Genomic DNA, 19,014 nt, shown 5'->3' with positions numbered 1-19,014 from the left:
GTGATTTTCAAAGATCTTTCTCATTATAGTTCAATTCTGTGACTGCATACTTCAGGGTTTCATTGTTGTCCAGATCACTAGCATCTTGAATGAATTCTATTTGGGAGATAAACTGTCAGTAGACTGCATAGTTCTTGATCTGATAGTTGATCTTGTGTTGTGGAGGCTTGATGACTGAACTCTTCTTTGAAGAATTTGGATTAGAGATCAGAACATCAAGTGATTCTGTTCATTCATGCTTTCTATTCAGAGTTTGTAAACTCTGCTGTAGTTCTTGAATTTTCTTCATGAGGTGTATCTGCTCTCTTAAGTTCTCAAGAGATTCTGTGTTCTCTGAAAGTGATTTCTCAGTCTGGGTTATGCTTTCATCCAGATTTATTGTTGCACTCAGTGTCTCAGCTAACTCTGATACTGAGAAAAGAGTTGAGAATTCAGTTTGATCTCAGTTGTTCTGTCTTGTGGAAATCATTGTTGAGCCATCTGCTTATTTGAGTGACAAACTGTGAGGCTTGGGTGATTGCAGATAATGTGGCAATGGCTTACAGCCTTTATAAATGTGATTAGGTTGAGTGAGAAGTGGTTATGAAGAATTCTGAGCATGAGAGAGAGAGAGATAACTTGTATTGCTACAACAGTATCTAGAATCTCTAGATATATTGCCACTGACCTTCATAAAGAAGCATCTGTGGCAGGTTTTGTGTATTCAGCTTTGCTAGTGTGATCATGTGATCAGTCACAGAGTTTACAAACTCCAGATGCCATGGAGCATGATCATCTAAGCATCAAGAAGGTTTTACAAATCTCTTTTAGATAATGAAATGAATGTAAGAAGACTGCAGCACAGAGCCTTACAGATGCATTGACAGTGGATTCTGATAAGAAGAATATCAATTCAGACAGTGTTGATGATCAAAAAAATCTGAATGGTAAATCAAGCTCTTCAAGTTCTCATTCAAGATATCTGAGAGAAATCAATTGATTTTTATAGTGTACATAGTCTGATTTTTATTGATGATATGGATTGCTACAGAGTAGTTATTAAATCAGTACACAGTCCCTCTTGTTCTCATTCTCTTCCTCATCACTAGAGTTGTCATAGCCATCATTTTGGCTCTCTTGACATTCAGCTACTTTGTCTGTCTCAGCATTGTAGTCTTTGTCATTTTTCTCATCATCCAACAAGGCCTCATTTTCTAAAATGTCAGCAGTGCTCATTCTGGGGAGTGGAGGGCTGAGTGAAATTGAAATAGAATGTTGCACATCTTCAAGCCAAGATGCACACAGCAGCTGTCATGCTGAAAAGTGAAGAATAGCAGAGAGAAGAAGAAGCAAAATCAACTGCTCAAAAAATTCTCTTGCATCTCTTTGCTTTTGATGAGATCAACATTGTCATGAAGTCAGATGCCAGTTGCAGTCCCTCTGCAGATAGTGACACTTCAGCTGCAGTTCAGCTGCCATCACCACATCTCTTGACCATGATCAAGAGTGACACTTCAGCTGCAGTCCAGCTGTCATCACCACATCTCTTGATCATGGTTAAGAGTGACACTTCAGCTGCAGTTCAGCTGCCATCATCACATCTCTTGACCATGGTCAAGAGTGACACTTCAGCATGATCAAGAGCAACACTTCAGCTGCAGTTCAGCTGTCATCATCACATCTCTTGATCATGATTGAGAGTGACACTTCAGCTGCAGTTCAGCTGTCATCATCACATCTCTTGATCATGATTAAGAGTGACACTTCAGCTGCAGTTCAGCTGCCATCATCATATCTCTTGATCATAATCAAGAGTAACACTTCAGCTGCAGTTCAGCTGCCATCATTACATCTCTTGATCATGATTGAGACTGCCACTCTACAATGATCAAGAGCAACACTTCAGCTGCAGTTCAGCTGTCATCATCACATCTCTTGATCATAATTGAGAGTGACACTTCAGCATGATCAAGAGTGACACTTCAGTTGCAGTTCAGCTGCATCACCACACATCTTGATCATGATCAATAGTGACACTTCAGCATGGTCAAGAGCAACACTTCAGCTGCAGTTCAGCTGTTATCATCACATCTCTTGATCATGGTCAAGAGCAACACTTCAGCATGATCAAGAGCAACACTTCAGCTGCAGTTCAGCTGCCATCATCATATCTCTTGACCATGATTGAGAGTGACACTCTAGCATGATTGAGAGCAACACTTCAGCTGCAGTTCAGCTGCCATCATCACATCTCTTGATCATGTACTCCACCATCACTGCTGTCTAAATGCCTTCTTTCTATGTTTGGTCTTATCTCTTAGTCCACTTTGACATGCATTCTCTCTATGGAATACACCTGCCACATAATGAGCCATGCATTGTTGCAAGAAGAAGTGTCTACAGAGTATGAAGTAGTTTATTTGTGCAATGTACTCTGTACAGAGTAGAGCCATTTCTTTTCAGTAATAAAGATAGTGTGGGTCCAGGAAAAGTACTGTACAGAGTAGCACTGGGTGGTTGTTTCAAAATGAAGTGAATGATCAATCAGAGTCAAGATACTCTCTTCATGATTAACAATTGGGTTCTATATCTCTAATTTAAGTTATCATACAGATAGATCAGTCTGATGGTTGCTGCTGAGTCATTCTCTAGCATCCAATTGCAGTCTAAGTATGCTTGCAAGAGATGAGGAAAAACTCTGCAGCAATTCTCAAGACTGATTTCAGATGATCTTGAGCAGAACTGTAATGTTCTGCACTCTCTCAGCAGAAACAATGAGTTCAAAACTTATTTAAGATTCAGTATGTATAGCTGATATTTTAATTCCAATGTTCATACTGAAATGAAGATATATAGAAGGGATACAAACACTACTGTCAGATCTGCAAAAATGATTTGCAATTATCTGCTTATGATGTTGATGTCAGTCAACACAACATCTATATCATGCATCTATTGGCTTTGACATTAATTGATTTTGTAGAAAAATGGCCAGTATGTTGTGTATTTACTTGAGGAGTATTGTCATGTGGCAAAATGCACAGTGACAGTAGATGTTAATTAATATGAATAGCATTGTCATTTCACTGATCAATGCTTTAGACATTTATGAGTATCTGTAATTTACAACAACATATTAAGCACCATGGAGACCCATTTTCTTCTAGTGGATCAGACTGTTGATCTCTTCATATGCTCCAGACTTCTTTGCATATGTAAAGCTTCTCATCATTTTTGTAATATTTTTCACTAATGGGCAATCTGGAAACAGAATTTTATCAATCACTGTTGACAAACTCTTCAGCCAAAAACTCTCAAGACAGCAATCATGCACCTCAGAGCTCTGGTATTTCACAGCTTTTGCTCAAGAGTCAATCTGTCAGTCAACCACAGTTCAGTGACTCCAGCCAGATTGCTGTTGTACCCCATGAGCCAGATAATAACCACTCCAGTGAAGAATTGAATGTGAAAATGCTGGAGTTACCATCAGCTGCCAACTCATCAGAGAAATATGACTGGGCACACACTTTGTCAAATCCCAGTGTTTCATTCAATATACCACATACAGAAATTGGATTCTGTCATTAAGCTGCAAACCCAGTTTGCAGCATTTGGTCAGTTCCACCAAGTCCTGACAATGTTAGTTTCAAAGAACACATCTTACCTACTACACCTTGTATGATATCAAGATATCAATCACAAAAGCAATGTCTCCAAACAAGATTACACAGACCACAGACAATGATCCAGAAACAATTGAGACTATCAGAATCTGCATCACATGAAGACATTTATTCAGAACATCATTGTACTCCTGGCATAAGTTCAACTGATATTGCTATATCAGCAGCTTGTGTAACAGGCCCACCCTGGGTTATGCATTGGTGTAAATGCAAGGCCACTAATAATGTAGGGCATAAGAAGACTGGGGTGAAACTAAGTACTATTACATAAAGAAAATGTTCCAACACAGTCTCTCTAGAAAACATACATGATGATTCTGAGTTGGATGAAATGTCATCTTTCTTGTCATCTTTGAGCTCTTCCCTATGCTCTATGGAATTACATGCACTAGAAAGCCTTTAAATTTTAATGAACTGACAAGCATGGACTTGACCACAGTTGAGAGTGAGATGAAGTGACTGTGACTGAACTGCAGCTGAAATGTGATTATGATTTGATGCTGCTCTTGAAAGTGTGAAGTGAAAGATGTCATGCTTTGAGTGAAGAACATCAATAGCAACTTCTATTGTTATTCTGTCATATTAAATGGAGATTGGCAAGAAGCTTGATCAGAGGCAGTTGAATGTAGAAAGTAGACATTATACATGGCATTGTCATTGTCATTTAATGCATGAGATGCCTAGGCACAACAGCAATCATCCAACAACTACAGTTGAATGTGTTTGGATTCAATGTTGAATGGACAGATCAAAGACTCAAATGTTGCTTGTATGTAAAAGTGTAAGACTCCATACTGCAGCCTTCTTACATTCATTTCATTATCTAAAAGAGGTTCATAAAATCTTCTTGATGCTTAGATGATCATGCTTCATGGCATCTGGAGTTCATAAACTTCATGACTGATTACATAATCACACTAGCAAAGCTGAACACACAAAATCTGCCACAGATGCTTCTTTACAAAGATCAGTGGCAACATATCTAGAGACTCTAAATACTGTTGTAGCAATATAAGTTATCTCTCTCTCTCTCATGCTTAGATCCCTTCATAACCACTTCTCACTCAATCTAATCACATTTATGAAGACTGTAAGTCATTGCCATGTTATCTGCAACCATCAATCCTCACAGTTTGCCACTCAAATAAGCAGGTGATCTGACAATGATTTCCACAAGACATAACAATCAAGACCAAACTGAATCCTCAACTCTTTTCTCAGTACCAGAGTTAGCTGAGACACTGAGTGCAACAATAAATCTGAATGAAAGCATAACCCAGACTGAGAAACCACCCCCAGAGAACACAGAATCTCTTGAGAACTTAAGAGAGCAGATACATCTCATGAAAAGAATTCAAGAACTACAGCAGGGTTTACAAACTCTGAATAGAAAGCATGAGTGAACAGAATCACTTAATGTTCTGATCTCTAATTCAAATTCTTCAAAGAAGAGTTCAGTCATCAAGCCTTCACAATACAAGATCAACTATCAGATCAAGAACTATGCAGTCTACCAACAGTTTATCTTTCAAATAGAATCCATTCAAGATGCTAGTGATCTGGACAACAATGAAACTCTGAAGTATGCAGTCACAGAATTGAACTATAATGAGAAAGATCTTTGGAAATCACACTCAGTTCAGAATTTCATTCTGAACATCTGAACTGAACTCAAACAATTTCTACTTTTACAACTAAATGATTCTGAAAACCAAACTCAATTAGTCTGGAGAAACCTTTTTCACCTTCATAAAAGAGATGATGAATCAGACTTTGACTGATTGCAACAATTCCAACAACATTTGCAACAAATGAATGAAGAGACACAGAGTGTGAATAAGTTCATCAAACATCTTTTTCTATGACAATATGACAAATCTATGCACAACAAGCTGAATGAACAGAAGAACCTCCCAGAGAAACTGAATGAGATTCAGACAGTTGCAATGTGATTATGATCTAGTGTCAAGAGTTTCACTCATCTCAATTCAAAGTCACAATTCATCTCAGAGACAAATACCAACCATGATGAAACACCATTCTATTCAAATTGAGCCCATGGACCACAAGATCAGAGTTATAGAAACAAGATCTGAATTCCACTGCAACAGAAAGAAAATCAACACCAGAGAATCTTCAATTCTCAGTTTACAAACCCAAAGTGGAGTGGAAAATCAGATAAGAATGCTTGCTACAATTGTGATGAGACTGGTCACTATGTGAATAAGTGCACCAAGTCAAAGAAGAAATAGAGATTTGGGAAGCAGTCTGTAGATAGAATGAATATCAAGCAATTGAAGTTATCTGAGCTACAAGCTGTTTTCCCAATCACATTGTTCATCAGAGTTCATAACTCTGAGGTAGAAAAAGAAGTTAAGTGAACTGCTGTGGCAGACTCACTATGTTTCTTTCTGATCATAAGTCTCAAGCTTGCAGTAAGACTGAGTCTGAAGATTCATAAGATGAATGTTGAGATGGAGACTGCAGAAAAGAATCATTCAAAGTTAGTATCTGAAGAAATTATGAACATTTTCTTTGAGACACAAAATACTATGAATAATTGACAGATGTTTAATGAGCAAGCATTGATTGCTGATATATCTGAGAACATGATGTTAGATCTCTTTTGGCTACACTGTCATGATTCTGTTGTTTCATTTGAAAATCTGTCACTTGAGTTTCATAAACAGAGTGGATTAGACTCTATGACAAAAATCAAGTCAGTTTCTCTAAATGAACTTGTTGATGATGGTAAACTCTTCTATGTAATGAGAGTTTGTAAAAGTGAACAAGTCACCATCATGGATGTGAATCTGCAGATACCAGACAGTTATAAAGATTTGATTGATGCATTTAGTGATGCAAAAGATGCTTTCTTACCCCCTCATCAGAAGAATGATCTAGACATTGAGTTATTGCCAGAAGCAGTGCCAAAGTTTGACCTCATTTATCAGCTTTCAGAAACAGAGACAGAGACTTTACAAGAGTATGTCAACTCCATCTTGTCAAGTGAATTCATCAGATCTTTCAGATCATCAGCTGGATCATCCATTCTGTTTGCAAAGAAGAAGAATGGGGGGTTATGAATGTGTGTGGATTATTGAGACTTGAATTCAAAGACAGTAAAGAACTGATATTCACTTTCACTGATTGAAGACATTCTGAATTGGATTGGAAAAGCTAAGATCTATACTCAGCTGGATGTGAAGAATGCATATCATTGTTTATGAATAAAAAAGAGAGATGAATGAAAAACAGCTTTTCAGACTTCACTGAAAATGTTTGAATATCAGATGATTTCATTTGGACTTACAAATGCACCAGCAGCATTTCAGTCATACATCAACAAGACACTGAGGGAGTACTTAGATGTCTTTGTGATGATGTATCTGAATGATGTTGTGGTGTACTCTGAGAATGAGAAAGAACACACTGAACATGTTCATAAAGTGCTCAAGACACTGAAAGAGACTGGACTCTATTACAAGAGATTCAAGTGCCAGTTCAGTGTTACAGAGATAGACTTTCTGAGATATGTGATATCATCAGAAGATGTCTCAATGAAAAAAGTCCAGATGAACACAATCATTTCTTGACCAGAGTTCAAGAGTTGCTGAAATATTCAAGTCTTTCTGGAATTTACTAACTTCTACTGACAGTTCATTCCCAAGTTCTCCAAGCTTGTGCTTGGTTTGACTAGTATGTTAAAGGGTGGGAAGTCAGGGAAGAAGCAATTCAGAAAGAAAAGAAGAAGAAGTGAAGAAGTGAGCAGTTCATTCAGCTTTTTCACAGAAGAGACTCATAAATTCTTTCATGACTTGAAGAAGACATTTATGAAGCAAGTGGTGATATATCACTTTGATTCAAAGAAGAAAATTAAGCTGAAAACAGATGCATCTGAATTTGCTGTGTGTGGGATTTTCTCTCAGCTACAGGAGAATGGCATGTGGAGACCAGTGAGGTTCTATTCAAGAAAGATGATTTCAGCTGAGTACAACTATGACATTTATGATCAAGAATTACTGATCATAATTGAGTCATTTCATCAATGGAGATGCTGACTGAAGAGATCAATTCAATCCATATCTGTTCTGACTGATCATGACAGTCTCAGACATTTTGAAACCATGCAAGAGTTGTCAAGACAACAAGTATGATGGGTTCAGAAGTTGTCAGCTTTCTGATTTAAGATTGATTATGTGAAAGAATCAAAGAATTCAGCAGATGGTTCTTTGTGAAGATCAGACTATGCTGAAGCATTGAAATATGAGAATATTCAAGAGTGTGAAGCAGCTGAACAGCTTCATTCCATACTGATCTGTTCTGATCAGTGAGCTGAGAAGAAAGACCCAGAACATGTCTTGTCTAACAGAAATGTGCACTCTGTGAACAGAAAGACATGTTATGAATCAGAACAGATCTACACAAAGCTGCTTCTGAATGATACTCACAGTATTTAAAGATTTAAGAATGAGTTATGAGGTGTCAAGCAGCTCATTCTCAGTGATGCTCTAAATGAAACAGACTCACAAGAGACTGCATTTCTGAATCTAATGATAATGTTATCTGAAATGCTTGCTGGTGATGACCACACAATAGAGATTAGAAAGAGTCTTCAGTTAGACTCAATCAAGTTCACAGACTGAACAGAGAAGAAAGACTGCCTCTTTATGAAAGAACATCTTTATATATCCACAAGTGAAGCTCTGTAAATTGAATTGATTAAAAGACACCATGATTTATCTCTGGTGGATCACTTCACAAGTGAAAGAACTTATGAACTGCTAGCACACAGATTCTATTGGCCAAGAATGAAGAAGCTTGTGAAAGAATGTATTGATGTCTGTGGTGTTTGCTTGGAATTCAGACAGATTCAGATGAAATCACAAGAAGAGATGTCTTCTTTGTCAATTTCTGAAAAGTCTTGAGAACACATCACAATGGATGTGATTACAGATCTTTCATCAAGTCAGAATTTTGAGAGAGTGAAATTCAACTGTATTCTGATCATTGTGAACTGATTTATGAAGATGTCTCACTTTGTTCCAGTCAGGAAAGAGCTGACATCTGAACAACTTGCTGAATTGATTATGCATAAGCTAGTCAGATTGCATGAACTTCTTTCAAGCATAGTCTCTGACCATAAGTCAATATTCATAAGTGAGTTCTGAGGAGATCTGTTATATCTTCTTAAAATTGATAGAAGAATGAGCACAGCATTTCATTCTCAAACAAATAATCAGACTGAAAGACTGAATAGTACTCTTGAACAGTACTTACAAAGCTTCATCAATTATGAACAAGATGACTGAATTGAGAAATTGCCTCATGCAGAGTTTGCTTACAACAACTCTAGACAATTCTCAACAGAGAAGAGTTTCTTTGAGCTCTTGACAGCAAGTCATCTGCAGATGGATTTTCTGGAAGCAGAAATATCAGTGCCAGTCACAACTGAGTCTTGTAAACTGACAGATTAGTTGAAAGAGCTGCATAAGACAGCTCAGAAGAGTCTTACAAAGATGCAAGTCTATTAAAAGAGCTACTATGACAAGAAACATACTGTGGTATCATTTTATGAAGATGACCAGATGTGGTTAGATCTTTGTAACATTAGAACAGCATGTTCTAGTAAGAAGTTAGATGTCTTCTGACACAGATCATGCTGAATTGTGGAAAAATTGAGATCTCAAATCTATTGATTGAAACTATCATCAGAGCTGAAAGTACACAATGTGTTTCATGTGTCTCTTCTAATCAAACACAAGAAATGAGAGGGAGTGAATAGTCAATCACACCACTCAATTCATGAAACATTCTCTGTGAAGCAAGAGTATCAGGTACAGAAGATTGTTGACTTCTGTAAGAATGACCAAGTGATTGAATATCTTGTGTGGTGGCAGAGATATGAGAAAAGGACTTGAGAGTCTTCAAAGAATGTGAGACATCTAGATAAGAAGCTGTTTGAGTTTCATAGAAAACATTCAGACAAGCTCAGTCTATGCCATATTCTGAGAATGTGCACTTAGAAAGATCTTGTTAGATTTATAAAGTCATTTATGAAGCAGTTAGAAAATGATTCATGAAGCAGAAGAGCAGTGATTTAAGTAGTGAATTAATTTAGAAGAAAACTCAGTCTGTAAATGCATTTACAACTGTCAAGAAGTAGTTCATGAAGTGGAAGTAGTGAATTTACTCTAAGATAAAAGAAAGAACTAGGCTATTAATGGCCAAAGCTCACAAGAAAAAGAGAAAACTAAACTATTAGTGGTCAAAGTCCACAGTAACAAAAGAAAGAAAATAAGAGAGCAACTCTAAGAATTGAAAGAATAAGTCTTGTGTGTCTGATAGACACAGTTATTACATCTGTTTCTATCAAGAAAACTTATGACACACTGCCTCAATGAGAGATTTAAGTTACTTCAGTATGCTGTACATGACTGCTGAAGATAATTGTCTGTCATGATGATCAGAACTTCTTCCCAGAGCTGAGCTCTATTTCTCAGTCAAACAGAGTCTGTTGAATCAGTAAGAGTTGTAAATTAAAGAAGAAGAAAAGCAAGAAGTCATCTCTTATGATCAGATGAATTCTGATCTGAAATTAAGAGTGGAAGATGACTCATAGTAACTGATGTTCTGGTCAGTAAGTTAACAGTCAGGGCAGGAGCTGAGAGAGCAGAAGCAGAAGCAGAAGCAGACACAGTAGACAGAGAAGAAGTTGATGAGACTGACTTCTAGAGAAAAACAAAAGCATTAGCTGAAACTCTCAATATCACTTCATAAATGAATTTACAAAGCAGAAACTGTCTTATAAGTCATGTTACAAAGCAACTCAACATATCTTGAGTGCATTGAAGACAGAACCAATGCTTGAGAATGGACACAGCATAGAAAAGAGCACAGATCAAGAACATGGATGCAGTAGAAACAGATCAGATCAAGAAAAACAGAGTGATGCATTATCAATAAGAATTTCAGATTTGAGAGATGAATGGCCATTCTCTCTCAAGATCTGACCAACTGAGGCAATGGAGCTAGTAGTCAAAAAAGAATCATTACTAAACACAGTAGACATCATTGAGTGTTTCTGTCAAGCTTGAATATTAGCATCCTGAATATGTCATCAGCCATGCACACAGAAAAGAGAATTATGGAGTGAGGAAACACTTCATAAAGAATATTTCAGACTTTGTAAAAGCAATTATGAAGCATTAAAAGAAGAAGAAATGAAAGAATATCACTTACATCATCATAATCAGAATCAGACTGACTGAGCTGTGACATCTGAAAAGAGATCTCAAAGTCTTCAGAGACATAACTCTCTGTTGCATAAATGAAAACTGATGGCAATGATGCCCCTTCACTTTAATTTTCTTGAGAAATGACAGTAGTTGAGAACTCTGCTTTAGATGAAGCAGAAGATTCTGAAGACATCTCTTGCATTGCTTCTGAAAAGAATCTTAAATGATAACTGATTGAAGTTTTACTCTCAAACTTATTAAGTCATTGTTGCTCACATTTCAACATCTTAATTTGAATGAAAGAGAGACACAGCAAATTATCTCTCTGCATAATGTATTAGCACTGAGAAAAGTCTTTACAAAGTCTTTCAAGATTCATAATCATCAAGAAGAGAATGCTTGTCTAGAACTCTTATCAAAATAAAGAAAAATGTTGTTGAAAAAGAAAAAGAAAGAGAGAGAGAAAGAAGATCAAGAAAGAGATATTTATATTCAAGAGATTGTTAAGTATCACTAGATGAATTATAGAAAATGACAGTCACTACAGCAACTACATTACAATCACAGAGAAGCTGTCACTCTTGCTGTGATCTTACTGTCACATCTACATCTAGAAACTGAGATTGAATTAAGACTCTGCACTGTGATCTTCTTATATTCATCACATCAAAAAGAGATTTTGTACAAAATTATTGCAATCACAGTGGAGCTGTCACTCTCACTGTGATCTTGATCACATTAACATCTTGAGAATCAAGACTTGTGAAGAGAGAAGAATTTGTAAGACTTCATGCTGCAGTCTTCTTACATTCATTCCATCATCTAAAAGAGATTCATAAAACCTTCTTGATGCTTAGATGATCATGCTTCACAACATCTGAGATTCATAAATCTCATAACTGATCACATAATCACACTAGCAAAGCTGAACACACAAAATCTGCCACAGACACTTCTTTATGAAGATCAGTGGCAACATATCTAGAGACTCTAGATACTGTTGTAGTAATATAAGTTATCTCTCTCTCTCTCATGCTTAGATCCCTTTGTAACCACTTCTCACTCAACCTAACCACATTTATGAAGGCTGTAAGCCATTGCCATGTTACCTGCAACCACCAATCCTCACAGAAAGTGCAGTGAAAAGCATAGTGTCAAGAACATTGCTCAACAGATTGATGACAATCAGTGTAAGATGAATTGTCAACAGTCAACCTGAATAATTGGCCTGAAGATTACAGATGATTACTAATATTTTTTTCCTCATTCAGATTTTAGTTAACTACAACTTGGGACTCACTGATCTTTTGTCAAAAATTTTCCAGTTCTGAATGAAAATGCCATGACGGTCAATAAATATTGAACCATACCACACAGAATTAATTAATCTTTTTCAGAGTGGGCATAGTTCTGAGAACTTGGTACATTATCTTCTTCAACAGCATGATATTAGAGTCACTCTGTGGATGCTCCAGAGTTGTTTTCAGTCATGAGGAGTGAAGAAGAATTCTGACTATGTGCACTTCAATTCACAGCTACAACTGGATTTACATGCTCATATACACCATCTTTACTGTAACATTCAGTTAACAGATAAAGAGATTCTTAGTGCATTAAATGATGAGGGCTACAATATTAAGCTCCATACACTGCAGCAATTGCAAACTCAGATTCAGCTCTCTTGATGTGTGAATATTGTGACATTCACAACCCAGAAGGCAAATCTTCAAGAGAAGATGATTGTGGAGTTAGAGAGAGATGTTGTTGAGAGATATGGCACATGAATGCTACACACTCATCTATGAAGGCAAGAAACTATAATATCATGGTTAGAATCTCTTTCTCTGCTGCTGAGATTTACACTGACAATTTAACCCATGAAGAAATCACTTACATGAAATGCTGCAAGAAATAGCACCTGATCTCATGGCCACCAGACTTCAGAATCTACAGCAGCACCAGGAGGTCTATATTGTATCAGAATCAGATTATGTCTGGTCTGTAGATGATTATTTAAAACTGACAGAGTTTGGTATTGAGATATATGCTTCAATTGATGCATATGCCAGATATATAATATGGTCTTATGTTGGGATCAGTGCACACACTGCAGTCAGTTGTTTAAAACAGTACTTGGCAACAATCAAGCACACTAAGAAGCAGCCAGTGGTTATATGATCAGACAGAGAGACTGAAACAAGTCTGATGGCAGCAGCACATTGACATCTTCAAAGAGCTACAGATGAAATTGCTCTCTCTGAGTGCTATTACTTTGATATCAGTGTTGCAAATCAGTGTATTGAATCATGATGAGGCCAGCTCACCAAAAATCTGCTGTTCAGATGATGTGTACATACAACTTGATTTTCATATATGAGCAGTGATCAACATAGCTAACTTGAGACTTGAATGACCAGACATATTTTCATCATCTGAAGAAGAAGAACTGCTTCAGTATGAACTCAGTTTCTGATCAGATAGCTCTTCTGACTCTGTATCTGCCATTAATTCAATGGGAGATAGCCTCCTTTGTTGATTCATGAAATTCACATACAATCTGAAAACAGCCACAACAGCACCATGTAGTATCAGGCAAGCCAACATGAAATTATTTATACCCATCTCTCAATGTCCAACAGTATGGTCTGGAATATGATGATGAAGCACTTGAGGCATTAGAAAATGATGTTGAACAGTGAGGTATGTTTTGCCTTTTTGACTACATGTTGTGTTAACTATTCTAACACACTGATTCAGATATGGATGAGTATCTACCTCCACATACATTATTATGGTGCCATCAAAAGCTACATCAGTTTGGTTATGACTACACTAAAGAAGTTGTATTGAAAACAGACTCTTTTGATGGCTCTACATATAAGACAGCATATATGTGACTATGAGAGCAAATAGATAATCACAGACATCAAGATATATCATTCACACTTGTTCTGGCCAATCATTCTGATGGTGCTTTTGGATGGATGTCTAAAAATATGGCACAGCAGACAGCAGCTTGCAATACAAATGAATAAATTCTTACTATTAGCATATATTATTGTGTAAAATCTCTAAAAGAAGGTTTTTTAGTGGATGATTAGTTAGTTAACTAACTCCTCACTAACTGAACTTACTAAGCTGTTATTTCACATTAGCTACCACACACACAGGAAAATGAGAATCATCATAGTGATCACTTTGCAATAACATGACAAGATGACATCTTGAGCAAATTCCCCCTTTTGCCCAACCACTGGCTTGAAGCATGATGAAAATATGATCAAATGTTCTGCATGTGGTATTCAAAACATCATTGCTACATCAACAAAACAGACTAAAACTGAAACAATTGAGAAATTGAATTCAAAACATCATCACTCCCCTTTGACCTTTTCCCTTTCTTCTGGCGCTGAGGTTATTGATCTTTTAAGCCCACCAAAATCTAAGGGGCTACATGTGCCACAATCAACTTATTTCTCAACAATAAGACCCCTGCAGAGAAAGGTGGAGGTAGCACATCAAGAATCAATTTCAAGAAGTCCTGAAAAGGGAAAGAAGTTATTTGTATCTGAAGTTGAAGTGGTACCAACATTTCTATACATTCTGCAATTTAGGAATGATGATGATATGACAATGAAAGAATTGCTATTGCTTGATATGTTCATTGTCATTCTTACTTTTTCCACTGTTGACAAAATCATTTACTAACAATGTGGCCCAGATACAACAGCTGTGTCAATTCAAAGAAATCAAGAAGTGAATGGATTTCAGAGATTTTGTTCCATGATTATATCTCAGTTTAATAATTATGTCTGGCAACCTGGAGACAAGCAATGATTGTCACTTGGCTTGCAGAAGATAAAGGGAAAGCAAGTACCCTGTTACTTATCAAAGAAACCAGAGAAATATGAAGCAACAACAGCAGATGTGATTCTGGATAAATACTTCTTGACAAAAATACAAGGATCAAGTCAATATCATATCACTTTGATCATAAGACAAAAAATTGAAGAGAAAAAGATTGAGATACTGGACAAAAATGAGTCAATGGAGAAGAATGATCACACTGCTGTGAAAATTGAACCATTAGATGATGGCCAGATGAAAGCAATGATTGGAAAATCTGCAACAAAAGACTTGTTAAGTTCATGTGTGAAGGTGCAATCTGAAGATATGTCTGATTACACATTAAAAGAGAATGATGAAAGCAATGATGACACATGATTAAATTTTTGAAATACCAAAATGAATTCACAGTCTTCTCCACATTCAGAATCTTTACTGCAGACACAAAACACAGAAAGTCTCAACACTGCTGCAGTAATTGCTTCAATGCCACATGTATCTGAAGTGGTGGACAAGCTGTTCATGCAAAATCCAGACAAGGCAATCATTCTCAAAAAGCTGACAAAGCTTAAAATAAGTTGAAAATGATCAAGTACTCTGGAGCTGCATCATGCTCCAACTTGCAACACACAATCTCAAAGTAAGAGAACTGGAGCTGAATAGAATTCTTGTTGGTATGGTTTTTGAATTACTTACAACCAAATTCAACATTTGAGGGCATATGGAGATGGAATTACATAAACAATCAATATATATGAAATATGTGGATGCAAGCAACACCACAAATGTAACTAGTGAGAATCTATTGAACTAAGTATATAAAGTTGACAAAAACTATTTCTTGATGATTAACATAATTGTCTCTATTTTATTATGGCAGCTGAACTGCAGCTGAAGTGTCACTCTTGACCATGCTGAAGTGTCACTCTCAATTATGGTCAAGAGATGTGGTGATGGCAGCTGAACTGCAGCTAGAGTGTCACTCTTGATCATGCTGAAGTGTCACTCTCAATCATGGTCAAGAGATGTGATGATGACAGCTGAACTGCAGCTGAAGTGTCACTCTTGATCATGGTCAAGATGTGTGATGATGACAGCTGAACTGCAGCTGAAGTGTTGCTCTTGATCATGATCAAGATATGTGATGATGACAGCTGAACTGCAGCTGAAGTGTTGCTCTCAATCATGATCAAGATGTGTGATGATGGCAGCTGAACTGCAACTGAAGTGTCACTCTCAATCATGCTGAAGTGTCACTCTCAATCATGATCAAGAGATGTGATGATGACAGCTAAACTGCAGCTGAAGTGTTACTCTTGATCATGCTGAAGTGTTGCTCTCAATCATGGTCAAGAGATGTAATGATGCAGCTGAACTGCAGCTGAAGTGTCACTCTTGACCATGATCAAGAGATGTGGTGATGACAGCTGGACTGCAGCTGAAGTGTTGTTCTTGACCATGCTGAAGTGTCACTCTCAATCATAATCAAGAGATGTGATGATGGCAGCTGAACTGCAGCTGAAGTGTTGCTCTTGATCATGCTGAAGTGTTGCTCTCAATCATGATCAAGAGATGTGATGATGACAGCTGAACTGCAGCTGAAGTGTCACTCTCAATCATGCTGAAGTGTCACTCTCAATTATGATCAAGAGATGTGATGATGACAGCTGAACTGCAGCTAAAGTGTCACTCTTGATCATGCTGAAGTGTTGCTCTCAATCATGGTCAAGAGATGTGATGATGACAGCTCAACTGCAGCTGAAGTGTTGCTCTTAATCATGCCAAAGTGTCACTCTCAATCATGATCAAGAGATGTGATGATGACAGCTGAACTGCAGCTGAAGTGTCACTCTTGACCATTGTAGAGTGGCAGTCTCAATCATGATCAAAAGATGTGATGATGACAGCTGAACTGCAGCTGAAGTGTTGCTCTTGACCATACTGAAGTGTCACTCTCAATCATGGTCAAGATGTGTGATGATGACAGCTGAACTGCAGCTGAAGTGTCACTCTTGACCATGCTGAAGTGTCACTCTCAATCATGGTTAAGAGATGTGATGATGGCAGCTGGACTGCAGCTGAAGTGTCACTCTTGACCATGCTGAAGTGTTGCTCTCAACCATGGTCAAGATGTGTGATGATGACAGCTGGACTGCAGCTGGAGTGTTGCTCTTGACCATTGTAGAGTGGCAGTCTATAAGATAGATGCTAAAGAATAATGTATCAAATCTACAGTGTAAGAAAGATAACTAAGTTGCACTTATATTATCAAAGTAATATTACTATATGTGCAGTAAGAGAAGAACTCATTGCTGATCTTTTATAACAGAAAATCAGTATGACTTTAAAAGTTTAAGTACTAGTGAGATTAGAGCTACACTAACTATTAAGATACTAGCTTCTGGAGAAGATCTAGTCTACAGTGAACATAATATAAAAAGATTTATAGAATCTCTTTCATACTTAGATGATTATACTTCTTATCATTCAAGACTCTTAAATTTTATAACTGATCACATGATTTCATTAGCACAGCTGAACACATAAGATCTGTCATAGATGCTTCTTTACAAAGATTAGTGATCACTGATAATAGATCTAGAAACTTTAAATACTGTTGTAGACTTGTAGCAATATAAATTATCTCTCTTTTTTATACTTAAATCTCTTCATAATCATCTTTCACTTAAATTAATCTCACAGTCTCACAGCTCACTTATGAAGACTGATGAACCATTGTCATGTTATCTGCAACTTCATTCTTACATTATTGAATTTTGAAAGAAGATTGAAATCAACTAAATTGAATTTAACTTTCAGTTCTGTTTCATTGAGATTTCTTGGAAATTTCAACAGTCAGTCTATCTAATCTTTATAAGAGAGAATCAGTATGACTATAAGTATTAGTGAGATTAGAATTACACTAACTATGAAAAACTAATTCTTACAGTAGATTTAGTTTATAGTGAGTGTCATGCCCACTGTAGACTAGGTCTGCCCTAGAGGCAAGTATCTTAATAGTTAGTGTAGCCCTAACCTCACTAGTACTTAAAGCCATGCTGGCCTTCTCCCACAGAAGGTCAGTAATGAGTTCTTCTCTTACTGTGCATATAGCAATACTACTTTGATACTATAAGTGCAACTTAGTTATCTTTCTTCAACTGTAGACTTGATACATTGTCCTTTAGCACCTATCTTATAGGCTGCCACTCTACAGTGAGTATGATAATTTTATACATTTTCTAATTTAATTAGTTTCTTTTTATATTTTCTATAATCTTTTTTTTCTTCTCTTTTTAAATTTTCTCTTAATGGTCAAAATAATCTTTTTGTTTAAATTTAAGATATTTAAAAAGTTTATAGAAATTGTTTTATAATTAAATTTTTATTTATAAATTTGTCATCTAATCTTCTTTAAAGTAGAAACTGAAATTTCAGTGATTCTAAAAATTTAATGAAATATTAAAAGTATAGTTATTTATAAAGTGATGGTCTATAAAATGCATATTAAAAAATAATATTGTGAGAATTGAATTGCAGATAATGTGACAATGATTCATCAGTTTTCATAAGTGAAAGTAATTTGAGTGAGAGATGCTCAGATAATTATAAAGAGATCTAAGTATGAGAGAGAGAGATAACTTATATTACTACAATAGTATCTAAAATTTTTAGATCTATTGCCACTGATCTTTGTAAAGAAGCATGTGTGATAGATTTTGCATATGATCAGTTATAAAATTTATAAACTCTGAATGACAAGAAGCATAATCATCTAAGCATAAAAGAAATTTTATAAATATCTTTGAAATGATGAAATAAATGTAAGATGATCACAGCACAGAGTCTTATAAATATATTAAGTCTACAGTATAAGAATGTCATGCTCACTGTAGACTAGATCTTCTTCAGAAGCTAGTATCTTAATAGTTAGTGTAGCTCTAATCTCACTAGTACTTAAACTTTTAAAGTCATACTAATCTTCTGTTATAAAAGATCAGCAATGAGTTCTTCTCTTACTGCACATATAGTAATATTACTTTGATAATATAAGTGCAACTTAGTTATCTTTCTTACACTATAGATTTGATACATTATTCTTTAGCATCTATCTTATAGACTGCCACTCTACACTTTAAACTGATGAAATAAATGTAAAATGAATACAGTATGAAGTTTTATAGATTCTCTCTTCTTTATAAATCTTGATTCTTTACTGTCTTTAAATTTAAGTTTTAATAGTTCACTTATATTTATAACTCTTCATT

General features: G+C 36.2%; 2 protein-coding genes across 2 annotated transcripts; both read left to right on the top strand.

The window, feature by feature from the left end:
* Positions 1-3,231: 3,231 nt before the first annotated feature.
* Positions 3,232-3,567, top strand: LOZ57_006861 (uncharacterized protein; the record flags this gene model as incomplete). Its single annotated transcript, XM_049255876.1, has 1 exon — positions 3,232-3,567. The coding sequence occupies one exon, from the start codon at positions 3,232-3,234 to the stop codon at positions 3,565-3,567; it is 336 nt and encodes a 111-aa protein (XP_049105147.1).
* An 11,166-nt stretch (positions 3,568-14,733) lies between these two features.
* Positions 14,734-15,124, top strand: LOZ57_006860 (uncharacterized protein; the record flags this gene model as incomplete). Its single annotated transcript, XM_049255875.1, is given in 2 exon segments — positions 14,734-14,739; positions 14,756-15,124. 2 exon segments carry the CDS (start codon positions 14,734-14,736, stop codon positions 15,122-15,124), a joined length of 375 nt encoding a protein of 124 aa, XP_049105146.1.
* Between the last annotated feature and the right edge of the window lie 3,890 nt (positions 15,125-19,014).

Source organism: Ophidiomyces ophidiicola (assembly GCF_022830035.1).
Source record: "Ophidiomyces ophidiicola strain CBS 122913 chromosome Unknown scaffold_63, whole genome shotgun sequence".
Taxonomy (NCBI): Eukaryota; Fungi; Ascomycota; class Eurotiomycetes; order Onygenales; family Onygenaceae; genus Ophidiomyces; species Ophidiomyces ophidiicola.
The sequence above is the reverse complement of the archived record's forward strand: the minus strand, read 5'-3'. Positions and strand labels throughout refer to the sequence as shown.